Source organism: Dermochelys coriacea, chromosome 3 (genome assembly GCF_009764565.3).
Source record: "Dermochelys coriacea isolate rDerCor1 chromosome 3, rDerCor1.pri.v4, whole genome shotgun sequence".
In the NCBI taxonomy this organism is placed as follows: Eukaryota; Metazoa; Chordata; order Testudines; family Dermochelyidae; genus Dermochelys; species Dermochelys coriacea.
The window spans coordinates 149,782,508-149,808,747 of record NC_050070.1 but is presented as its reverse complement, the minus strand read 5'-3'; the positions used below and the strand labels follow the sequence as shown (position 1 = coordinate 149,808,747).

Here is a 26,240-nt window from a genome sequence, read left to right as displayed (position 1 = left end):
GGCTGAGGTTTGGCACTGTGGGACCTCCTAGTCATCACAGATGCTGTGGGGCCAAATGTGAGTGGGGCTGTGACACACCCCATGTGCCACTCGCTCAGTTTTGGCCCCATGCCCTTCCGATCATAGAATCATAGAATATCAGGGTTGGAAGGGACCCCAGAAGGTCATCTAGTCCAACCCCCTGCTCAAAGCAGGACCAAGTCCCAGTTAAATCATCCTAGCCAGGGCTTTGTCAAGCCTGACCTTAAAAACCTCTAAGGAAGGAGATTCTACCACCTCCCTAGGTAACGCATTCCAGTGTTTCACCACCCTCTTAGTGAAAAAGTTTTTCCTAATATCCAATCTAAACCTCCCCCATTGCAACTTGAGACCATTACTCCTCGTTCTGTCATCTGCTACCATTGAGAACAGTCTAGAGCCATCCTCTTTGAAACCCCCTTTCAGGTAGTTGAAAGCAGCTATCAAATCCCCCCTCATACTTCTCTTCTGCAGACTAAACAATCCCAGCTCCCTCAGCCTCTCCTCATAAGTCATGTGCTCTAGACCCCTAATCATTTTTGTTGCCCTTCGCTGTACTCTTTCCAATTTATCCACATCCTTCTTGTAGTGTGGGGCCCAAAACTGGACACAGTACTCCAGATGAGGCCTCACCAGTGTCGAATAGAGGGGAACGATCACGTCCCTCGATCTGCTCGCTATGCCCCTACTTATACATCCCAAAATGCCATTGGCCTTCTTGGCAACAAGGGCACACTGCTGACTCATATCCAGCTTCTCGTCCACTGTCACCCCTAGGTCCTTTTCCGCAGAACTGCTGCCGAGCCATTCGGTCCCTAGTCTGTAGCGGTGCATTGGATTCTTCCATCCTAAGTGCAGGACCCTGCACTTATCCTTACTGAACCTCATTAGATTTCTTTTGGCCCAATCTTCCAATTTGTCTAGGTCCTTCTGTATCCTATCCCTCCCCTCCAGCGTATCTACCACTCCTCCCAGTTTAGTATCATCCGCAAATTTGCTGAGAGTGCAATCCACACCATCCTCCAGATCATTTATGAAGATATTGAACAAAACGGGCCCCAGGACCGACCCCTGGGGCACTCCACTTGACACCGGCTGCCAACTAGACATGGAGCCATTGATCACTACCCGTTGAGCCCGACAATCTAGCCAGCTTTCTACCCACCTTATAGTGCATTCATCCAGCCCATACTTCCTTAACTTGCTGACAAGAATGCTGTGGGAGACCGTGTCAAAAGCTTTGCTAAAGTCAAGAAACAATACATCCACTGCTTTCCCTTCATCCACAGAACCAGTAATCTCATCATAAAAGGCGATTAGATTAGTCAGGCATGACCTTCCCTTGGTGAATCCATGCTGACTGTTCCTGATCACTTTCCTCTCCTCTAAGTGCTTCAGGATTGATTCTTTGAGGACCTGCTCCATGATTTTTCCAGGGACTGAGGTGAGGCTGACCGGCCTGTAGTTCCCAGGATCCTCCTTCTTCCCTTTTTTAAAGATGGGCACTACATTAGCCTTTTTCCAGTCATCCGGGACTTCCCCCGTTCGCCACGAGTTTTCAAAGATAATGGCCAAGGGCTCTGCAATCACAGCCGCCAATTCCCTCAGCACTCTCGGATGCAATTCGTCCGGCCCCATGGACTTGTGCACGTCCAGCTTTTCTAAATAGTCCCTAACCACCTCTATCTCTACAGAGGGCTGGCCATCTCTTCCCCATTTTGTGATGCCCAGCACAGCAGTCTGGGAGCTGACCTTGTTAGTGAAAACAGAGGCAAAAAAAGCATTGAGTACATTAGCTTTTTCCACATCCTCTGTCACTAGCTTGCCTCCCTCATTCAGTAAGGGGCCCACACTTTCCTTGGCTTTCTTCTTGTTGCCAACATACCTGAAGAAACCCTTCTTGTTACTCTTGACATCTCTTGCTAGCTGCAGCTCCAGGTGCGATTTGGCCCTCCTGATATCTTTCCTACATGCCCGAGCAATATTTTTATACTCTTCCCTGGTCATATGTCCAACCTTCCACTTCTTGTAAGCTTCTTTTTTATGTTTAAGATCCGCTAAGATTTCACCATTAAGCCAAGCTGGTCGCCTGCCATATTTACTATTCTTCCGACTCATCGGAATGGTTTGTCCCTGTAACCTCAACAGGGATTCCTTGAAATACAGCCAGCTCTCCTGGACTCCCTTCCCTTTCATGTTAGTCCCCCAGGGGATCCTGGCCATCTGTTCCCTGAGGGAGTCAAAGTCTGCTTTCCTGAAGTCCAGGGTCCGTATCCTGCTGCTTACCTTTCTTCCCTGCGTCAGGATCCTGAACTCAACCAACTCATGGTCACTGCCTCCCAGATTCCCATCCACTTTTGCTTCCCCCACTAATTCTACCCGGTTTGTGAGCAGCAGGTCAAGAAAAGCGCTCCCCCTAGTTGGCTCCCCTAGCACTTGCACCAGGAAATTGTCCCCTACGCTTTCCAAAAACTTCCTGGATTGTCTATGCACCGCTGTATTGCTCTCCCAGCAGATATCAGGAAAATTAAAGTCACCCATGAGAATCAGGGCATGCGATCTAGTAGCTTCCGTGAGTTGCCGGAAGAAAGCCTCATCCATCTCATCCCCCTGGTCCGGTGGTCTATAGCAGACTCCCACCATGACATCACTCTTGTTGCACACACTTCTAAACTTAATCCAGAGACACTCAGGTTTTTCCACAGTTTCGTACCGGAGCTCTGAGCAGTCATACTGCTCCCTTACATACAGTGCTACTCCCCCACCTTTTCTGCCCTGCCTGTCCTTCCTGAACAGTTTATAACCATCCATGACTGTACTCCAGTCATGTGAGTTATCCCACCAAGTCTCTGTTATTCCAATCACGTCATAATTCCTTGACATCACCAGGACCTCCAGTTCTCCCTGCTTGTTTCCAAGGCTTTGTGCATTTGTATATAAGCACTTGAGATAACCTGTTGATCGCCCCTCATTCCCAGTATGAGGCAGGAGCCCTCCCCTCACAGACCTTCCTGCCTGTGCTTCCTCCCGGTATCCCGCTTTCCCACTTACCTCAGGGCTTTGGTCTCCTTCCCCCGGTGAACCTAGTTTAAAGCCCTCCTCACTAGGTTAGCCAGCCTGCTGGCAAAGATGTTCTTCCCTCTCTTCGTAAGATGGAGCCCGTCTCTGCCCAGCACTCCTCCTTCATGGAACACCATCCCATGGTCAAAGAATCCAAAGCCTTCTCTCCGACACCACCTGCGTAGCCATTCGTTGACCTCCACGATTCGACGGTCCCTACCCAGGCCTTTTCCTTCCACGGGGAGGATGGACGAGAACACCACTTGCGCCTCCAACTCCTTTATCCTTCTTCCCAGAGCCACGTAGTCCGCAGTGATCCGCTCAAGGTCATTCTTGGCAGTATCATTGGTGCCCACGTGGAGAAGCAGGAAGGGGTAGCGATCCGAGGGCTTGATGAGTCTCGGCAGTCTCTCCGTCACATCACGAATCTTAGCCCCTGGCAAGCAGCAGACTTCTCGGTTTTCCCGGTCAGGGCGGCAGATAGATGACTCAGTCCCCCGGAGGAGAGAGTCCCCGACCACCACCACCCGCCTTCTCCTCTTGGGAGTGGTGGTCGTGGAACCCCCAACCTCAGGACATCGCATCTCATGCCTCCCAACCAGCGGAGTCTCCTTCTGCTTTCTCCCCCCAGACATATCATCTGGTCCACTCTCCGCATTGGTACCTGTGGAGAGAACATGAAAGCGGTTAGTTACCTGTGTCTGTGTTACTGGAACCCGGACATTCCGCTTACCTCTTCTGGAGGTCACATGTTGCCAAGCTTCTTCACTGGCCTCTTGGCTCCTCTGTGCAACCTGCTCTATATCTTTAGAGCTTTGTGCCCCTAGAAGGCTATCCTGAGTTTGGTCCAGAAAATCCTCAGTCTCTCGTATACAACGCAGGGTCGTTACCTGTTGCTCCAGACCTTCAATCTTCTCTTCCAATATGGAGACCAGCTTGCACTTTGTACAGACAAAGTCGCTTCTGTCCTGTGGAAGAAAGACAAACATGGCACATCCAGTGCAGGTCACAACAGCTGAACCCCCCCCCTTCCATATCACCTACCTACTATGAGCTTCCTCAGAGACGTTGGCAAGATGTAAGCCTCACTGGGCTCACTCCAGGCGAACTCCCAGGCAAACTCCTGCTGTGAGCTGCTCTGCTGTCCCCGCTGCTCAGCGGGTTCGCGAGGCTCTGGCTATTTTTAAACAGCCAGGCTTCCCTGACGCAAACACACAGACACCCTAATGCCCGCCCCCTGCAGGCTAGCAGCCAATCAGACACTCACTCAGGCTCTCTCCCTGCCCTCCCAGCAAACACACGCTCGGATACTTCCTCAGCAAGCAAACACACACACTCGGATACTTACCAGTCCCAGGCAAACTCCTGCTGTGAGCTGCTCTGCTGTCCCCGCTGCTCCGCTGCCGCTCATAATCATAATGGGAGGGCCACAGAACCAAACCCAAATGGGCAGTGATCTTGCCAGCACTACTGCTCCTCGCTGCTGCCATTAGGAGGGCCCAGTGCTGATGACTTGGTACCTCCCTGCCAATGGCATGCACAGTGCATAACAGGCACACAACTATGTGTACAACTGCTTTCAACATGCCTTAAATTGCATTGTTCCACATAGAATTCCATCTGCTATTATGTTCCCCGAACACCTAGCTCTGTGCTCAGTCCTGCTCCAGTTGAAGACCATGCTAAAATACCCATTGACTTCAGTAGGAGCAGGAGCAAAAATCTTTATTAGCGCCTTTGGAAATTCTTCGCGACCCTCCCCTATCTTGAGTAACTTAAATGTTCTGCCATAATCAAATCAGCCCCCCTCACTAATCACTCCCTCTTCTGGATCATTCATAGAAAGCCAAATCTTGGTCCCACTGAAGTCCTAGAGAACTATGCCACTGAATTCAAAGGGGCTGTATTTGACTTATCTTGGCCATCACCAGTCTTGGTGGTGATTCATGGGGGTATCACACAATTAACCTCTTCCTACTGTTGGGAACGGATCATTTATTCCTACTCTTTCCCTCCTCTCTCTTCCCCCAGCAAGATGGCTGTTGCACAAGTGCAATATACATGTTCTTATATCCGGCCCATCACTGTAGCACCTGAAGGCAAGAGCAGGAGTTTCCTTGAGTGAGGAGTAAATGGAAGGAGCTTGGGATCTGGCCCATGTTAACTTGTGGTTATTAATTATTATTATTTATTTTATTAGAGGTTTAACTGCACAGACTGAGGATGCTGTGCAGGGAGGGTTCCTTTCCTCTGGTCATTGTTACTGAGCATGACGGAGGAAATTTCCTCCCATTTCTCTTTGGCTCTGTTGGCCTCATTCACACTTGATTGCTGATTGTGGGGGGCGGCGGGGCGGGGTTGCTGGTTTGGCCTGAATGCACTCTTGGGCTTGCCCCTTAGCCATATTAATTTATCCTGACTTCTGTTCTTTCCTTGGCCTCTTCTACTGCAACACCCTCAAGAAGTGAGTCCTCTGAGGCACTCTATTCCAAGAGACATTTATTTATTTATATCTATGTAGTCTTGCAAATAAAAAAACACCTTCTTCCATGCTGTGCCCTGCCCTTTGGTCAACTGTGTCATCTTAGTGTTGGGATCCCCTCCCATCTCTACCCCACTATTGTGTTGCTTCTCCTGGATCATGTGAAATTATATTGTAAGTGCTTTGGGGCAGGGACCATGTCATGTCACAGTACACTTTGGGTGCGGCAAAACAATAAACACAGTAAGTGAGAAGGTTTCTGCAGCAGCCTCTTGTTGACTTTGAGTTTAATTCCCTGCAGGATATTCTAAAAAACATGGTTACCTACCTTTTCGTAACTGTTGTTCTTCGAGATGTGTTGTTCACGTCCATTACAATTAGGTGTGCACGTGCTGCATGCACAGACATCGGAAACTTTTTCCCTTAGCAACTCCCTTCGGGACAGAAGGGGAGCCCCTTAGAGTGGTGCTCTCATAGCGGTGTATATATTACTGTGCCGGCCCAACCCCCCCTCGGTTCCTTCTTGCCCTTGAGTCCGACAGAGGGGATAGGGGGTGGGTATTGTAATGGACGTGAACAACACATCTCGAAGAATAACAGTTACAAAAAGGTAGGTAACCGTCTTTTCTTTTTCAAGTGATTGTTCACGTCCATTCTAATTAGGTGACTTCCAGGCTTACCATAGGAGGAGGGTAGGAGTCATGGAACGATTGATTGGAGAACAGCTCTGCCGACTGCCGCATCATCTCTGGCCTGTTGGTTACTAGCACAGTGGGCTGTAAACTTGTGTACTGAAGACCAGGTGGCAGCTTTGCAAATCTCGTGGCTAGGGACCTGAGCCAGAAAGGCTGTCGAAAATGCCTGTGCTCCGGTTGAATGGGCCGTGATTGCTGGGGCTGGAACCTTGGCCAACTCATAGTATGTGCAAATGCAGTCTGCGATCCAGGACAATAGGCGTTGCACAGAAACTGGAAGACTCTTCATTCTGTCAGCTATGGCGACAAACAATTGGGTCGACTTGCAGAAAGGTTTTGTTCACTCTATGTAGAATGCCAGGGCTCTCCGGACATCCAGGGTGTGCAGGCTGCGGTGTCTCGGGCTCGTGTGGGGTTTAGGAAAGAACACCGGTAAGCAAATGTCCTGACCCATGTGGAATTGGGAAACCAGCTTGGGGAGAAATTTAGGGTGCAGTCTAAGCTGTACCTTGTCCTTATGAAACACTGTGTAAGGTGGTTCAGAGGTGAGGGCCCTCACCTCGGACACCCTCCTTGCTGATGTAATGGCCACCAGGAACTCCACCTTCCAAGAAAGGTAGAGGAGGGAGCAAGGGGACAGGGGCTCAAATGGTGGGCTCATGAGTTTGGAGAAGACCAAGTTCAATTCCAGGTTCGGACAGATGGGCTAGAATACGGGAACACCCTTTCCAGACCTTTGAGGAATCGCGCCACTATGGGATTAGAAAACACCGAGCGCCCAGAGTCCCCTGGATAGAAAGCTGAAATGGCTGCCAGGTGTACTCTGATGGAGGAAAGGGCTAGACCTTGATGTTTAAGGTATAGAAGATATTCTAGAATAACTGGGATGGTAGCCTGGAGCAGTTGAAGACACTTGGGTTCACACTAACAGGAAAACCTTTTCCATTTCACCAGGTAGGCCGCCCTAGTTGAAGGTTTCCTACTGCCGAGGAGAATCTGCCTCGCCAGCTGAGAGCACTGTCTTTCCGTGGAACTTAGCCACAGAGTTTCCTTGCCATGAGGTGCAGGAATTGCAGGTTCGGGTGAAGGAGGCGCCCGTGGTCCTGAGTGATCAGGTCTCGGTGGAGGGACAGTGCAATCGTGGTGTCCACGGACAACTCTATAAGGGTTGTAAACCAATGCTGACGGGGCCAAGACGGGGCGATCATGATTACCATCACCCTGTCTTTGCAAATTTTGAGGAGTACCCGGTGGATAAGCAGAATAGGAGGGAAGGCATATTTCAGACTCCCGCCCCATGATATTAAGAACGCATTGGTGACTGAAATCGGACTGTGGTTTTGGAAAGAGCAGAACTGAGGGCACTGACAGTTGCTCTTGGCGGCGAAGAGTTCTAGTTGGGGATAACCCCACTTCTGGAAGACTGACTGTATGATGTCCAACCTGATTGACCACTCGTGCATGTGATAAGACCTGCTTAGGCGATGTGCACGGTCATTTCACACTCCTGGGAAGTAGGATGCTTCAAGCTGAATGGAGCGGGCTATACAGAAGTCCCAGAGAAGGAGAGCCTCACGGCAGAGAGTTGAGGAGTGGACTCCACCTTGTTTGTTTATATAGAACATGGCGGTGGTGTTGTCTGTCAGGACTGTCATGCTGTGACATTGTAATATATTGTGAAAGGTTTGGCAGGCCAGACGAACAGCTCTGAGCCCCTTCAGGTTGATATGGAGAGGTATCTCGTCCCTCGACCACAAGCCTTGCATCCTCAGGTCCCCTAAGTGTACGCCCCAGAACTGATGTGTCTGTTACTAGCATCAGAGAAGGTTGGGGCTTGGCAAAGGGGACCGCTGCATAGACCACCGGTCAGTCCAGCCACCAGCGCAGGGTTTCTAGCACCTGAACCGGGATTGTCACCACAAGGTCCCAGGGGTCTCTGTACAGACGGTAAGACAGTGTGAGCCACGCTTCTAAGGGTCTGAGTTGAGCATGCTTAACCACATAGGTGCATGATGCCATATGTCCTATTAGCTGTAGGCAACACCTGACTGTAGTAGAGGGATACCGCAGCATTGAATTTATGATCTGCTCTATGGCCTGGAATCTGGGTTCTGGAAGGCTCACTCTTGCCTGTATTGAGTCCAGGGCTGCCCCTATAAACTCTAACCTTTGGGTGGGTCTGAGAGACAATTTGGGCACATTGAGGAAGAGCCCCAGCCTGTGAAACGTCTCTATGGCCATCGTCACGTGGGACTGAACTTCTTCCATGGAACGACCTGTGAGAAGCCAGTCATCGACGTACGGGTACACTCAAATGTGCCTTTTCCGCAGGAAGGCTGCCACCACCGACATGCATTTTGTGAACACTCGGGGAGCTGAGGAGAGGCTGAACGGGAGAACCGTGAAGTGGTAGTGATGCTGGTTTATGACAAACCAGAGGAAGTGTCGGTGTGCTGGATGAATAGTGACATGAAAGTATGCGTCCTTCATGTCGAGGGCAGTGTACCAATCCCCCGGATCCAAAGATGGAATAATAGTGCTCAGGGAGACCATGCAGAACCGGAGCTTGACCAAAAATGTGTTGAGTCCACGGAGGTCTAAAATGGGTCAAAGACCCCCCCATTGCCTTGGGGATTAGAAAGTAACAGGAATAAAACCCCTTACCCCTTAGTTTCTGTGGAACCTCCTCCACCACACCTATAGCAAGGAGCGAAAGAACCTCCTGCATAAGGAGTTGCTCGTGAGAGGGGTCCCTGAAGAAGGACAGGGAAGGTGGGTGGGAGGGAGGGGAAGAGGAAAACTGAAGAGTGTATCCCATCTGTACCATGCATAGGACCCATCAGTCCGATGTTATTTGGGACCACGCACGGTGAAAGTGGGATAATCGGTTTGAAAACCTTGGGAATGGATCCAGGAACTGGGTTAGTATGTTGTTCTCGGGCGCGCCTTCAAAACCCTTACTTGTTACCGGGTTGAGGCTTATTCTGGCCCTGGTTAGGCGCATTGTTCTGTCTGCGCCTGTTATTTCTGCCCCGCCTGTGATAGGGTTCCTGCCTAGGTCGGGGATGGTACTGCCTCTGCTGCGGCAGCTGAGGCTTAAAGGGTTTTCTCTGGGTCGCCGCCGTAAGCCTTCCTAGCGAGTTCAGCATCACCCTGGAGTCCTTGAAGCCTGTTTGCTCCGAGAAGAAGCCCGAACCTTCAAAGAGGAGGTCTTGGAGAGTATTCTGGACCTCTGAAGGAAGGCCCGACACCTGGAGCCACACTGAGCATCGCATGACTACTTCTGAGGCGATGGTTCTGGCCGCAGCATCCGCCGAGTCGAGGGAGGCTTGCAAGGAAGTCTTAGCTACCATCTTCCCTTCCTCGACTAAAGCCGCAAACTCAGGGTGTGCATCCTGGGGCAGGCAATCCTTAAACTTGGACACTGCTGTCCAAGAATTAAAGTTGTGTCTATTGAGGATCGCCTGTTGATTGGCTATGCGCAGCTGGAGGACCCCAGAGGAGTAGACCTTTCTACCAAAAAGGTCCAAGCGCTTAGCTTCCTTGGCCTTGGGGGCCAAGGCTTGTTGGCCATGTTGTTCCCTTTCATTGACCACTGAAATGACTAGGGAACAAGGAGTCGGGTTGCAGAACAGGAACTCGTAGCCTTTGGAGGGGACGAAGTATTTCCTCTCTAACCCCCTAGCCGTCAGGGTGATGGAGGCCGGGGTCTGCCAAATAGTGTTGTAATTTGACAGTATAGTCTTTATGAGGGGGGAGCATGATTCTGGAGGGATCCTCGGAGGTCAGAATGTCCACCATCAGATCCTCGTGCTTGACTGTTTCCTCAGCTTGAAGACCCATATTGTGGGCGATTCTGCGGAGAAGCTCCTGGTGAGCCCTGTGGTCTATAGGTGGCAGTCCTGAGACTGACTTACCCGCCACAGTCTCGTCTGGGGAAGAGGAGGAAGTGAGGTGTTGTAAGTTGTCCTCATCTAGACCCTCCTGTACATCCCCACAGACCTAGGTCATCTCAGGGCCCTGCGGGGCTGGCATTTCTTGAGGCACTGCAGAGCTTGGCGCTGTCTCAGGTAATGGGCCTGGGGGCACCAGTTGCTCTTGTTAGTCTGAAGGGGGCTTAGAGAGAGTGGCCTCCCTTGTCCTTGATGGGCGTCTGGAATGGGGTCGCAGAGACTGACCAGACCTAGAGGCTCAGAGGAGATGCCTTCCTGCTGGTGGTAGGCCCATGGGGTCCAGAAGGGCCACTGACCTGGAGGGGCCCATTGCAGTTGCCAGGATGGTTGGGATTCTCTGCTAGCTGTTGTTATCTATAGCTAGAGCGGCCAGAGTTGGCCTTGGACCCAGAGGATTCTGACTGTGAGGAGCAGGGCGGTGCCAAATGTTGAGCGGTCGCAGAGTTCTGGGGAACCGGAGAGCGGTGCCGGGAGTCCCGGGACCAGGATCGATGTCCTATATTCAGTACCAAAGACTGTGCCATGCTCCGGTGCCAGGAGGCTGATGGTGCTGGGGACCGGAGTACCAATGCTGCAGGTACCGCTGGTAGGTCCACCTCCAGTGCCATAACCTCACATTGGGTCATAGGAGCCGGGGAATAATTGGACGCTGAACTCAACCGGGAACAGTGCTGGGAGCGGTGCCGAGACGGTGACCTTGACCAGTGCACCATTGCCAGCTTTCCTCTGGATAGCACCCTTTTAGGTGGTGCCGGAGGCTTCTCCCTGCACAGGAGGGGGCTTGATATCGACACTCAATGAGGTCCTTTGCTGCCTTGAAAGTGTCAGGTGTGGAGTGGTGTTCGAGGACTTCCTCCAGCTCTTTGACAGCACTAAATTGGCTGGGTACCAGACTCAACAGGGCCTGTGGCACTGGAGTCAACGGTGCCAGTTCTTGGTTCAGGCCCACAATATGTTTCCCTGACCGGGAAAACCGAGAAGTCTGCTGCTTGCCAGGGGCTAAGATTCGTGATGTGACGGAGAGACTGCCGAGACTCATCAAGCCCTCGGATCGCTACCCCTTCCTGCTTCTCCACGTGGGCACCAATGATACTGCCAAGAATGACCTTGAGCGGATCACTGCGGACTATGTGGCTCTGGGAAGAAGGATAAAGGAGTTGGAGGCGCAAGTGGTGTTCTCGTCCATCCTCCCCGTGGAAGGAAAAGGCCTGGGTAGGGACCGTCGAATCGTGGAGGTCAACGAATGGCTACGCAGGTGGTGTCGGAGAGAAGGCTTTGGATTCTTTGACCATGGGATGGTGTTCCATGAAGGAGGAGTGCTGGGCAGAGACGGGCTCCATCTTACGAAGAGAGGGAAGAACATCTTTGCCAGCAGGCTGGCTAACCTAGTGAGGAGGGCTTTAAACTAGGTTCACCGGGGGAAGGAGACCAAAGCCCTGAGGTAAGTGGGAAAGCGGGATACCGGGAGGAAGCACAGGCAGGAAGGTCTGTGAGGGGAGGGCTCCTGCCTCATACTGGGAATGAGGGGCGATCAACAGGTTATCTCAAGTGCTTATATACAAATGCACAAAGCCTTGGAAACAAGCAGGGAGAACTGGAGGTCCTGGTGATGTCAAGGAATTATGACGTGATTGGAATAACAGAGACTTGGTGGGATAACTCACATGACTGGAGTACAGTCATGGATGGTTATAAACTGTTCAGGAAGGACAGGCAGGGCAGAAAAGGTGGGGGAGTAGCACTGTATGTAAGGGAGCAGTATGACTGCTCAGAGCTCCGGTACGAAACTGTGGAAAAACCTGAGTGTCTCTGGATTAAGTTTAGAAGTGTGTGCAACAAGAGTGATGTCATGGTGGGAGTCTGCTATAGACCACCGGACCAGGGGGATGAGGTGGATGAGGCTTTCTTCCGGCAACTCAAGGAAGCTACTAGATCGCATGCCCTGATTCTCATGGGTGACTTTAATTTTCCTGATATCTGCTGGGAGAGCAATACAGCGGTGCATAGACAATCCAGGAAGTTTTTGGAAAGCGTAGGGGACAATTTCCTGGTGCAAGTGCTAGGGGAGCCAACTAGGGGGAGCGCTTTTCTTGACCTGCTGCTCACAAACCGGGTAGAATTAGTGGGGGAAGCAAAAGTGGATGGGAATCTGGGAGGCAGTGACCATGAGTTGGTTGAGTTCAGGATCCTGACGCAGGGAAGAAAGGTAAGCAGCAGGATACGGACCCTGGACTTCAGGAAAGCAGACTTTGACTCCCTCAGGGAACAGATGGCCAGGATCCCCTGGGGGACTAACATGAAAGGGAAGGGAGTCCAGGAGAGCTGGCTGTATTTCAAGGAATCCCTGTTGAGGTTACAGGGACAAACCATCCCGATGAGTCGAAAGAATAGTAAATATGGCAGGCGACCAGCTTGGCTTAATGGTGAAATCCTAGCGGATCTTAAACATAAAAAAGAAGCTTACAAGAAGTGGAAGCTTGGACATATGACCAGGGAAGAGTATAAAAATATTGCTCGGGCAAGTAGGAAAGATATCAGGAGGGCCAAATCGCACCTGGAGCTGCAGCTAGCAAGAGATGTCAAGAGTAACAAGAAGGGTTTCTTCAGGTATGTTGGCAACAAGAAGAAAGCCAAGGAAAGTGTGGGCCCCTTACTGAATGAGGGAGGCAAGCTAGTGACAGAGGATGTGGAAAAAGCTAATGTACTCAATGCTTTTTTTGCCTCTGTTTTCACTAACAAGGTCAGCTCCCAGACTGCTGTGCTGGGCAACACAAAATGGGGAAGAGATGGCCAGCCCTCTGTAGAGATAGAGGTGGTTAGGGACTATTTAGAAAAGCTGGACGTGCACAAGTCCATGGGGCCGGACGAATTGCATCCGAGAGTGCTGAAGGAATTGGCGGCTGTGATTGCAGAGCCCTTGGCCATTATCTTTGAAAACTCGTGGCGAACGGGGGAAGTCCCGGATGACTGGAAAAAGGCTAATGTAGTGCCCATCTTTAAAAAAGGGAAGAAGGAGGATCCTGGGAACTACAGGCCGGTCAGCCTCACCTCAGTCCCTGGAAAAATCATGGAGCAGGTCCTCAAAGAATCAATCCTGAAGCACTTAGAGGAGAGGAAAGTGATCAGGAACAGTCAGCATGGATTCACCAAGGGAAGGTCATGCCTGACTAATCTAATCGCCTTTTATGATGAGATTACTGGTTCTGTGGATGAAGGGAAAGCAGTGGATGTATTGTTTCTTGACTTTAGCAAAGCTTTTGACACGGTCTCCCACAGCATTCTTGTCAGCAAGTTAAGGAAGTATGGGCTGGATGAATGCACTATAAGGTGGGTAGAAAGCTGGCTAGATTGTCGGGCTCAACGGGTAGTGATCAATGGCTCCATGTCTAGTTGGCAGCCGGTGTCAAGTGGAGTGCCCCAGGGGTCGGTCCTGGGGCCCGTTTTGTTCAATATCTTCATAAATGATCTGGAGGATGGTGTGGATTGCACTCTCAGCAAATTTGCGGATGATACTAAACTGGGAGGAGTGGTAGATACGCTGGAGGGGAGGGATAGGATACAGAAGGACCTAGACAAATTGGAGGATTGGGCCAAAAGAAATCTAATGAGGTTCAATAAGGATAAATGCAGGGTCCTGCACTTAGGATGGAAGAATCCAATGCACCGCTACAGACTAGGGACCGAATGGCTCGGCAGCAGTTCTGCGGAAAAAGACCTAGGGGTGACAGTGGACGAGAAGCTGGATATGAGTCAGCAGTGTGCCCTTGTTGCCAAGAAGGCCAATGGCATTTTGGGTTGTATAAGTAGGGGCATAGCGAGCAGATCGAGGGACGTGATCGTTCCCCTCTATTCGACACTGGTGAGGCCTCATCTGGAGTACTGTGTCCAGTTTTGGGCCCCACACTACAGGAAGGATGTGGATAAATTGGAAAGAGTACAACGAAGGGCAACGAAAATGATTAGGGGTCTAGAGCACATGACTTATGAGGAGAGGCTGAGGGAGCTGGGATTGTTTAGTCTGCAGAAGAGAAGAATGAGGGGGGATTTGATAGCTGCTTTCAACTACCTGAAAGGGGGTTTCAAAGAGGATGGCTCTAGACTGTTCTCAATGGTAGCAGATGACAGAACGAGGAGTAATGGTCTCAAGTTGCAATGGGGGAGGTTTAGATTGGATATTAGGAAAAACTTTTTCACTAAGAGGGTGGTGAAACACTGGAATGCGTTACCTAGGGAGGTGGTAGAATCTCCTTCCTTAGAGGTTTTTAAGGTCAGGCTTGACAAAGCCCTAGCTGGGATGATTTAACTGGGACTTGGTCCTGCTTTGAGCAGGGGGTTGGACTAGATGACCTTCTGGGGTCCCTTCCAACCCTGATATTCTATGATTCTATGATTCTATGTCTTTGTGTGCCGGGAGCATCTTTGAACAGCTTATCAGCTCTTCGGGGCCAGCGCCCTCTTTCCCCTTGCTTGTGCCACTTAGTCGGTGCCAGAGAAGTCGACCAGTGCCGAAGTTTGTTGTCCCTTCTCGGTGCCGATAAGTTTCAGTGCCTGGGCAGTGCTGGGTCGTGCACGGACGCCGGGGCACTTCACACCGAGGGCATCAGGGCCGGGGCCAGACTGTTGGAGGCCGTAGGCCACAACGCGGCCTCCATGAGCAACTGCATAAGGTGACAGAGTAGCAGCCGTGTTAGTCTGTATTTGCAAAAAAGAAAAGGAGTACTTGTGGCACCTTAGAGACTAACAAATTTATTTGAGCATAAGCTTTCGTGAGCTACAGCTCACTTCATCCTCAAATAAATTTGTTAGTCTCTAAGGTGCCACAAGTACTCCTTTTCTTTTTTGCTTAAGGTGAAAGTCCCTTTCTTTTTTGGTGCGCGGCTTAAAGGCCTTGCAGATCTTGCAGCGCTCAGCTTGGTGAGACTCTGCCAGACCCCAGAGGCAGGAGACGTGAGGGTCGCTGTTGGGCATAGACTTGCGGCACGTGGCGCAAGCTTTAAAACCCTGGGCTTGCGGCATGCACCGCAGCCCAAGGCTGGTGCTGGAAGTAGCTTCCAGATACCTGAAACAAAGGATTTCTAAACTACTGATAACTAACTGATAACTATGTATGAAAAGGCTAAGGGATCACTCGCGAGCGAGAGAACGTTCCAACGCCACCACAGACGGTAAGAAGGAACTGAGGGGGGTCAGGTCGGCAGGGTAATATATTCACTGCCATGAGGGCGCCACTCTAGGGGGCTCCCCTGCCGTCCCGACGGGAGCTGCTAAGGGAAAAAATTTCCGACATCCATGCACGTGAACAATCACTCGAAGAAGAACCATTCTTTAAAAAAAACCCTTGCAGTTTAGAGTCCCAACAGCATGGCCACTTGGGATAAACCCCTAGGCAGGATGTCCAGCTTTGATGGTCTCTCTCACTGAGGGTGTATTCTTCAGTGCAGAGTTTACCCATGTCCATGCACCTGGGTACAGATCCCTGGGTTAGCCAATCCTGCCTACCTCAGCCACGCTCACGTCCTGACTTAGATCCGATGTCTTACAGCACAGTAGCATCAGAACTCTCGCTCCCAGCCTCTGAGCATAGGAGAACTCTAGAGTACTAGCCCAGATTTGTGTTGCCACCCCCAAGCACTGCAGGATCCATACTCTAAGGCACTAACACAGCCTCTTGAGTTCAACAGGATCCACACCCCGAGGGCAATAGTGCCAGGACTTTCACACTCAGGCTCTGAGTATGATATCCCAACCTGGGTAGCAGTGACCTAAATAAACAGTCTTGGATCAGAATGTTGTTTTTGTTTTCTTTATGTTGCTGAGTCTCTGAAACCAGCACATGTAACAACAAATCATCTGGTTTTATGAGGCTGTTGTGTAACTCCTCCTCCCCCCTCCACAATCCCACTGTCTACCATTCATGTAATGGTCTCAGTTTCATTGGGAAGTGCCCTAAGGACCCTCTTAGCTTCCTAATTAGCAACAGAAGGGGCTAATCCTTGCTGGAGGTAGCAGTGAAACATTTGTGAGCTCTCCTGAGAATGAAAGAGGCAGAGAAGGGGCCATCTCCAGCTGGGAAAACACAAATGTTTATTCCCATACTTACTACAGTAGATCATGGGAAGGAGATGTGTATAGGCAGTGATGGGGACGGTGCTGTGCAGAAGGGGTCTGGAGATCTGATGACTGGATGTTGGGACAGTAGGTATGGAGAGAGGAGGACCCTTTGTGACTCCTCCAGGCTGCTAGCAACTACTTGAACCTAAGTTTTGTGTAAGATGTTTTGAGGCATCAGCCATCGTGGAGGCCTCGTGGACAGACTTCCCATGGAAGGAGGAAGGTGATGCCTTGAGCCGCTCTCAGATGTAATAATTTATTTGCTGTTAATAAGATTCAGGAATTAACGGCTCGGAAGCACTTAGGAGTTCAGCATTTCTTACCGAGATATAATAATCAAGGCTGAGTACAGAGGCCGCCATTCATGCATGGGCAGATTTCGGGGCAAAACAAATCTCCTCTAGACCAGCTGAATCCCTTGAGGCCACTGTTTCCTTTGAGAAGGGGGTATCTTTTCCTGCCCATTGTTTATGGGTGTTGGGGGATGGATAGAGCTCTTCCTTGGGCCCCACGACCCAGCCAGAGGCCGCAGACTCTCTGCTCAGCCACATGTTCAGTATAAGAGGGATGAGAGTTCTTGGTTTGATTTAAGCAATAACAAATGAGTTGTGGAGCATTTTCTTGGGATTTGTATCCCCCTGGAAAGAAATGATGACCCAAGACAGAGCCACCAGGTCCCTGGGAAATGCACTGTGCAGAGGCCCTTAGTACTATTAAAAGGTGAACATGTGATATGTGGATTTTTTCTGTGTGAAGCCATTTCAGGGCAGTGGTTATACAGGGCGTATCTAGAAGATGAACTTCCTGTCAGACCCTCGTCCATTCTCCTTATAATTATCTCTAGGCTTGGACGGATTTGATCCTTCAAATCAACTGGGAGATGACCAGCAGATTCAGCCCTAGAGAGTGAGGAAATGCTTCCCAGCCCTCTCTGGTAATCAGCTCTGGATAATTCACAGGGCTTTTGAAGTTAGTGGAGATTGGGGTGGGGAGACGTTATGGTTCTTATGATAAAGTGCGTATAGAAGCCCAGACAAGGAAGCTCCCAGGAAGCTGCCAGAACATGCAGGACAGCGCCCAACACAGCACAAGTATATTCTAGCCAGCAGGCTATGAGGTGGCCACATGAAGAGGTGACAGCCTGGTCCCCAGCATGTCAATGAGTAAGGAGGGCTCCATGCAACATTGTTACACACTGAGATATTTGTTCCCTTAGTGAGATTCTCCGAGATGCTGAAGCTAACTTAGTTCCTCAGAAAAAGGGACTATTAACCAAGGCCGGTGTGACCAGGGATGCACTTCCTCTACAAACATAAGAACATCTAGCCCAGTATCCCATTTTCCAACAGTGGCCAATGCCAGGTGCTTCAGAGAGAATTAACAGAACAGGTAATCATCAAGTGATCCATCCCGTTGCCCATTCCCAGCTTCTGGCAAACAGAGGCTAGGGACACCATCCCTTCCCATCCTGGCTAATAGCCATTGATGGACCTATCCTCCATGAATTTTTCTGGTTCTTTTTTGAACCCTGTTATAGTCTTGGCCTAAGGAGAAGGGCCAAGCATTACAGTCACCTCCACAAACTCAAATCAGAGACTCACAGTGACTCTGAAGATCACAATGGTTGTTTTAGATTTTACAAGTTACCATCTTACCCCAAGATACAAAAGCACAAGACTGAGAGTCAGGACTCTGGGGCTCTAGCCTCAGCTCTGTCACTGACTCACTGGGTAACCATGAATAAGTCGCCAGTTTCCCTCTCACTGTCTCAGTTTTCTTTCCTCTGTAAAACAGGGATAAGGCATAAGGATACTAACTTGTGAGGCTTAAGTCATTGACATGTGTAAAGGCCTTTGAGATCCGTTGATGAAGGTGCTAGAACAGGGGAAAGCACTGTTATCACTGAAGCCATAAACTCCTTATGTCCACCAGAGGGAACCCAATCCACACAAAATTATTGAAGTTTCTCTAGCTGCCTTTGGGCCCATAGCATAGGATGTAGTTTTATAGAGAGATCCAGTGCTTAATTTGTGCCAGGGCTGAGCCTCAGCATCTCTGGGCTTGTCAGTTCATAGCCCTGGCACCTCTGGGCTTGCTGCATCAATTTTGAATGTAAAAAAATTGCTTGAGCCCCGGCACCTCTTTAATTACAAATTGAGCACTGGAGAGATCCTTTCAAAATCAAGGTATGTCCAGGAGCCTTTTCAAGCAGCAGTGCTCAGACTCTGATCTGTGGAGCCCTTACTGATAGTGTGTAGTGAGGTGGCCGGTTACGCTGTGACGGCTTCTCCTGCTTGTTTTCAGGTGCTAAACTGGAGTTAAAATACACTCAAATGCTTACTATTACTTTGCCATGAGAGCGTTTGCTATAGTCATTATAGGGGTGATATGCAATGATCAGTTGAAGCAAAGTGCAATGGCAAAGGGGAGGGGAGCTGTCCAAGAAACTCTTTCTCTATTAAAATGTGGTTCATGTCCTTAAAAGGTTTGTGATCCCTTATAATAGATGCTGGCTGTGCAGCGGCTGCAGACTGCCCACATCTCTCAAGCCTTGGAGTTATATCTGCTAGACTGAAGTGCATTAGGGCAAATTTCTTTGCCACCCTTTTTTTCTGAACGATATAAAAGCAGCTGGGCCAGGGGAAGCTCAGAAAAGTCACAGAACAGTAGGTCCTGCTCCTCACTTTGCTGCACGCCGGATAAGCACAATTAACAGACACCTTAAAAAAGAAAGCACTGTTAGGGGAAGCCTACTTGCTATGAAGATAATGAATCCCACAGCTAAGGTAGTCAGAGCTGCTTGGGAAATGTCAGCAGGGTGAGTGGGGAATTCCTATTCTTGTTAATGAGCACTGGGTGAGTTAATTCCCTGTCCACTGCCCTACATATTCCATCTGATCAGATATGGCTTTAATAACACTTGTGTTTTTGATCTCCTTAGAGACCAGACTGGGAAGGGAGTAGGAGCTCCAGGGCTTCTCTTGAGTTCCTCTTGCAGCTCCTGGGTGGAATATTATCCTGAGAATGTATGTATGTATGCCCTAGGTAGAATGGAGACTGAATTCCCTTCTCTTTGCTCCAGGACAAATATTGTGCCTGGGAATCAAAGTTAAGGGCAACAAAATGGGACTAATTCTACACCCCTCATTAATGAAAAGCAGTGACATTAACAGGAAACTGCAAAGCCATGCTGTTAATAGCCACCCACCCTGTCCTTCCTTATGTCACTAATGACTCCTGAAAGGACTGAAGTAATTGTAAAGATGAACATGACTTTTCCCTATTGATACTGCTTGTTTGCATTCTGCCTTTCACTTGGTTTGGACAATGAAACTGGAGAGGCGTCAGTTTTGCTTTAGAGTCTTGTCAATTTCCTGTTCGTTCCTGGTTCTCAGGCGCTGCTGCAATCATGGCCAGGGAAGGTTTCCATTTGTAAGCAGGGGAGGAAAATAATCCTTTATCCCTTTTCTTGGCATGTTCTTAGGATGGATGAGTTAATGTTCGCAAAGTGTATTTAAGATGACAAGTGTGATACTGCTTAATTTAATTCTGTTCCTAATTGAGGCAAATTGTCTTGTTAAATGTTCATCATTCAAACTCCGGGGTGCTTTCCCTCTTACGATTAGGGTATTCTGCAGTAATCTAAGCAAGCACTATAACTGACAGTGTTTGAACCCACAACTGTTCGGAACAGTAGCATTGTCATTTTTAGAAGGGCAGGTCAGCAGTAAAGCTCTAGGGTAAAAGTGCAGAGAGAGCTGCCAGCAGCTGAATTAATTTGCAGCATGTCTGGAGAAAATCAGTATATTACATGTGGTCAACCTCTGCTCATTTCAGATGTATCGAGAAAAAGGGGAATAAAGTAGATAGTAAAGAGTTTTGTAGTTCAGACCAGATATCTCCCTGAGAAAATGCGTGGATTTAGGACGCACATTAAAATTATATGAAAGCCTTGTTGAATTCAGCTATAGCTACTCCTGCCAAATGTTCTGCATTTTGGCCACTAGAGGTAGCAGTTTAACAGAAAATTATTCTTGTTTACTGGGTAGATACTGCAGCAGTCCAAGAGTAGACGATTTCCCAGGATTCCCTTGCACTCTCTTTCCCTTCAGGGCTTCCTCAGTTCCTCACAGACAAAACTTCAGTGCTTTAGAGCCCTATTGAAAATGCAGTTTTAGTCTCAACCATCCAGAGTGTTAGCCGTGTTAGTTTGTATCAGCAAAAACAAGAAGAAGTCCCCTATCTCCCCTTGCCTTCTTTTTATTAATAGCCCAAAACTGTCTCCCCTTATATCTTAGCTAAAGTCCATCTGATTCCCCTTAGCCCTTTGACAGCAGTAACTCATTCAGCCCTTATCTTTCTCTTTGGAGCCTTAACTATCTATGTTGGTTCCTTTCCTGCAATCCTCATACTGAGGATTTTACCTTGAGATCTTTGAGCCACTTCCTCATCTAACTGCACAGGCCACTTCACTTGTATTTACTGCTAAGAAATAAATAATAAAGATTTTCCAGCATAAAGTGTCCCTTGGATTCTCCTTCATTTCAGAGAGATCACGGTCTATTGCACTTTAATTAGCATTCTTACAGGATTTCCCAGCTGCCTTCCACACTGTTGGTTTCTAATTCTTCGTTCTGTTGCTTCTCATTTACTTGATTTCTTAATACAGTCTCTGCTTATGAATCCAAATGCCAGGCTCTGAAAGACCCAGGGAACCCACTTTCCTCCTGCTGCCAAAGGTGCAGGCTGCCCTGAAAATGCAAAGAGACTCTCAGCAAATGGGTCTTCAGCACAAAGGATCTCAATGATTGTTGTTTTTCTAAAAAAAAACAACCATGCTCCAGTTCAAACAGGAATTATTTCAGGGAAGGTCTTTGGCCTGTGTTACATAGGAGGTCAGAGTAGATGATCACAATGGTTTATTCTGGCCTTGAAATCTATGAATTATTCCATTTCACCTGGAACACCACATAGACACAGGTTTCAGAGTAGCAGCCATGTTAGTCTGTGTTCGCCAAAAAGAAAAGGAGTACTTGTGGCACCTTAGAGACTAACAAATTTATTTGAGCATAAGCTTTCGTGAGCTACAGCTCACTTCATCGGATCCGATGAAGTGAGCTGTAGCTCACGAAAGCTTATGCTCAAATAAATTTGTTAGTCTCTAAGGTGCCACAAGTACTCCTTTTCTTTTTGCGCATAGACACAGGAAGTTTCTTCCCCCATCACTGAAATACCAGCATCTCAGAGGCACTAATGGTACTACAAGGCAGTTTAGGACAGGAAGTGAAGGAGAATCCTTTATCCAAATGAGACTGCAATGGAATGTTAGGGAGGCAAAATATGATTCCCTAGGCTAGAATGCAGCTAGAACACCCTGATGTTTTTTGTCTCATCCAAAACTATAGGTGAATTGGAGAGGTGCCCAGGTGACTGGGCCATTTGCAATTCCACATGAAGGCAGCAGGTGGCACTAGCAGACTACATATAGGTAGTTTGCATTGTCACTGAGAAAGCAGAGAAGGTGGTAGCTGCCGTTGGGGCGCATGAGTTTCTAAGTCCAGCACTAGAGTTGGGCTGAGCTGAACTGCAAGTCACAGGCACCTGTACAGACATGTGGCAGCAAATCCTTCAGAGTGTCCGGTGAGTGCAGCAGGTGCCGGAGAGCCCTTTGGAGGCGAGTGCTATGGGGTTGTGCTGTTAGTCATCCAGAATCATGGCAGAGGGGTGAAGTCCAACAGGGCCCTTGGTCCAAGCTCCAGCATTAATCTAATGCTGGGAACAGAACACTACCCAGTGTAGCCATTCCATTCGGAAGCGTCACCTGGGAGTGGCTGCCTATGCACCCCCTGGACTGAGAACGCTTTGCTAGTGAACACTGCTTTGCGGCAGTCAAGGGGCTGCTGATCTGAGCCACTTGATGCGGATTAGCAGGGTTAAAGCTGCTCAGCCCTAAATTGGTGCCATAACCTGCCATGATACTCTGTGTTTCAGGCCTCCAGGCAGTTAAACCTCTGGGATTTAAGTGCACGGGGATTCAATTACCTGTTGCATAAACTGCTCAGCGCCAGGAAAGCACCATGAAGGGGGCAGTTTTAGGTTTTTTGTTCTCAGGAGCCCTGCTCCCTCTTGGCAGGCAGAACTGACAGGAGCCTCCTGCTCAGCAACTTGACTGGGGCTATTTCAGAGATTGCTGCCCCATTTCAGTCGCGAGGTCTCCAGTACTTAGGGTGCCACCCATCTAGGTTTTCCCAGGATCGTCTCTTTTTTGAGGTAGCTGTCCTGGGAAATCTGTCAGGGTGGTCAGGACACACTGCCAGTTGGCCAGTTTTATTGGCTCAGGATCAGCAGGATCTCCCATTTTTTTGCACCTCAGAGGTGGCAATCCTAGCCCAGCAGGAACTGCTTCTGTTCCAGATTATGTGGGTGGAGTGGGAGCAAATGCTGCTGTCTCCCCCTTTTTCACTGCCCTGGCTAGGCACAGGGCAGCCCCTCATACTCTGTGTCCCCACAAATCTCCTTTCCTGACCCTCCTAACTTCCTCCATGCCAGGCCTAGACACAGTCACTATTCCCACAACTGGCAGAAGAACTGGAGCAAGGCTTGGAGGGAGAGACCACATAGCTGAAGGATGATTGAATGGCTTGAAATGATACCTCATATTTGCTAGTGCCTGCCCTGATTACGTGACACTTTCCTAGATAGCCTGAGTTTACAGCACCATCTTGCAACATGCTATAGGGCCAGTGTCATGGTAAGTATGGGCCCTAGAGAGTGACAGCCCTAGGGAAGGAATGGGGGCACCAGACAGAGATGGCCCTTGTCACGCTGTCTGGAGTGGCCAACCTCAGGGCAGACTGTCAAAACCAGGTAGACAACCCAAACTGGTGGTATGTTCTGTAATTAGATTTCACCAACCGAGTAAGCAATGTGAACTCCTAGATCACTATACCAGTCTTACTATGGAGTCATAGACAATGCCCTTGGGCTCTCCAGTCTATCTTGCCACCCAGGCAAGCTAGACTTAGTGATAAATGGTCAGTTACATCAAAAATCACAAAATATTAAAGTTGTTTCCAGTGCCCAAAAACCAGTGACTTACCGATCTGTACCTTAGATCTCTCACCAAAGACAACTCCTGTAGCAGATCCTGTAATAAACTAACTAAAGGTTTATTCACTGGGGAAAAAAAATGAGTTATTTACAGGTTAAAGCAAGCAAGCATATATACACCGATGAGTTTCAATCTGTGATTCAAAAGGTGACAGATATAATCTATAATCTAAATTTTGTAGGGGTTAACCCAGGTTGACCCTGGGGATCTCTGCTTTTTGTTTCTTAGCTCCAGCCCTGGTGAGAGTCCAAATAGCAAAGAGCTGAAAATTCTTCATGTTAGCTTTTTTATTTCCCTCTTCCAGCATCTAAACCGATGGGACGAGGCCTTCTGCACATACTTGCCCATGGGTGGATGGGGTAATCAACAAAGCTTTTGTCTTACAATAGTTCACTTAATTTTGATAATCCTCCTGGATGGGCAGGGGGAGCCACTTTACCTGTCTAGTTCACAAATTCAGAGCAGGCATTTTTACAATTATAAAACAAACTTATATTTTACCTTGTAGTATGGAGTACAGACATTACAAGTGAAATTAATGCATGCAGCAACTTACAAGCATTTAATAGAGTCTAAATACTAAATGTATTCTTATAAGACTAATACATATTCTGAACAAAACTAACATACAGGTGAACTGATTTGGTTTCCAGCTATGAGTTTGTCAGTTCTTAGCTAATGCCTACAACCTTGGCAAGAGCTGCCACTTGGTCTACCAGCGTCAACAGCCCTGCAGATATTTGCTTCTGTGGAGAAACCAAGTCCTCAGGTCCAGTGTTGACCTAGAGGATGCTCAAACCTGTGATGAAACCATGTGGAAGACCCTGCAGAGTGGAGTTGGGGGAAATTGTCTCAATGCTCCTGTGCTGACGGTTCCTTCCAGAGGTTGACGGCCATTGTCTTCCCTTGCCCCAGAGTCCACTCTTGCTGTACATTGGGAAGCTCCACCTCCCTCCCCCATCACTATTCAGCATTGGTGAGGCCACACCTGGAGTATTGTGTCCAGTTTTGGTCCCCCCACTACAGAAGGGATGTGGACAAATTGGAGAGAGTCCAGCAGAGGGCAATGAAAATTATTAGGGGGCTGGGGCACCTGACTTACGAGGAGAGGCTAAGGGAGTTGAGGTTATTTAGTCTGGAGAAGAGTGAGGGGAGATTATAGCAGCGTTCAACTACCTGAATGGGGGTTCTAAAGAGGATGGAGCTAGGCTGTTCTCAGTGGTGGCGGATGACAGAACAGGGAGCAATGGTCTCAAGTTGCAGTGGGGGAGGTCTAGTTTGGATATTAGGAAACACTATTTCACTAGGAGGGTGGTGAAACACTGGAATTGTTTACCTAGGGAGGTGATGGAATCTCCATCCTTAGAGGTTTTTAAGGCCTGGCTTGACAAAGCCTTGGCTGAGATGATTTAGTTGGTGTTGGTCCTGCTTTAAGCAGGGGATTGGACTAGATGACCTCCTGAGGTCACTTCCATCCCTAATCTTCTATGATTCTATGATCACACTCCCATGCATGGCAGTGACACAAATCCAGCTCTTTACTGGATGAGCTGACTCGGCTACCTTGAGATATACATGTGTGCTCCCCTCCCCCACTGCAGTGCTAATGTATATCTGAACATTAGGCTTCCCAGTGTCCCCCGTGGCCAGTTCCCCAGTCTGTGCTGATATTTTTTCTGCTGTTAAGAATATGGGATTTCTGGTCACCACAAGGAGAGGGCCTGTGGAGCCTTGTGACCAGTGTCCAGGCAGGTGGTGATCCAGCCTCCTCAACCCATGTTTCATTAGTTGCAGGTACCGGTGTGGTACCTTGATGACCTGTTGGAGAGCTGGTGGGGGAGCTCTGTGGAAGCCTAGAACCTTTCTCCAGCTGGTGCAGTTCTGTTCAGCTCTTGTTGAAATTGTTGTTCTGTTTCTAACCTGCTTCCAGGCTCTTAGGCCGACATCTTCAGAGCTGGTCACTCATTCTGGGTGTCCCCAACTTGGGAGAGACACCTAGGATCTGATCTCCTGAGGTGAGGGAACTCATGGCCCCTGTTGACTTCATAGGAGTTGTGGGTGCTTATCCCCTCCCAAACTCACCATGTATGTATACGGGTGGGTCTTGGTGCAGTCTCAATGTCTTGAAGCTTTTGTTCCTGAATGCGAGCATCTTGTGTCTTCCTAGGTCCTTTAAATATCCCTGGAGGAGTGTAATTCTGGCCCCTGCTGCTCTGGGAGCTGGAGGGCTCCTGGTTTGTTGGCTCCTGTCTAGACGGAAGATCAAGACTCTAGAAATGGGAGATGGATGGTGGGGCTCAGGCGAGAGGCCCCCAAGAGAGAAAGAAGATGAGAGAATACGATCCTTCCAAATTGAAACCTCTGACAGGGAAATTCAGGTATCACTGACTGAGAAATAGGGAACTGGGAGAAGTATCCAGGGAGGGGCAGCTGGTGGGGAGTAGAAAGCAGAGTGATAGGTAGAGTTAGCCAGTCATATCCATCTAACTGCTTCAAGGTGATGTCCTAGTGACCTTAGTGTTATACTTGAATACACCAGCACAGCTGTCTGGCACTGTGGGACAATGTACTGGCTATCCATCCCTCCACACTTGAGTTCTAGTCCAAATTAGATCACAAAATAACCGAGTTTTCTGAGCCCCAGTCTAAGGGAAGTTTATCAAAATCTCCACAGAGGTCAAGACAGTTTCTGCTGAGAGGCCTACGCCTGGAACAGCAGAAGCTGCTGGTGGAGACTGAGATGCACTGAATGGTAGAGCTGCCTGTATTGGTTTAGGAATAGCAAGGGGCTGCAGGTCAGGATTGAGGGC

The 26,240-nt window shown here is 49.0% G+C and overlaps 1 protein-coding gene across 2 annotated transcripts in view; it reads left to right on the top strand.

Annotated features, from left to right (window-relative positions):
* The window catches only part of LOC119853587 (epoxide hydrolase 1-like), a 66,621-nt gene that overhangs the window by 23,971 nt on the left and 16,410 nt on the right, over positions 1-26,240 (top strand). Inside the window, exons 1-2 of one of the 2 annotated variants that reach the window (XM_038396814.2) lie at positions 21,816-21,959; positions 25,598-25,808. In XM_038396814.2, the coding sequence (XP_038252742.1) occupies positions 21,931-21,959; positions 25,598-25,808 (240 nt within the window). In that variant the 5' untranslated portion in view covers positions 21,816-21,930. Of the gene's footprint in view, positions 1-21,815; positions 21,960-25,597; positions 25,809-26,240 lie in introns of those variants that run through there. The other variant, XM_043511572.1, reaches the window with a different exon arrangement.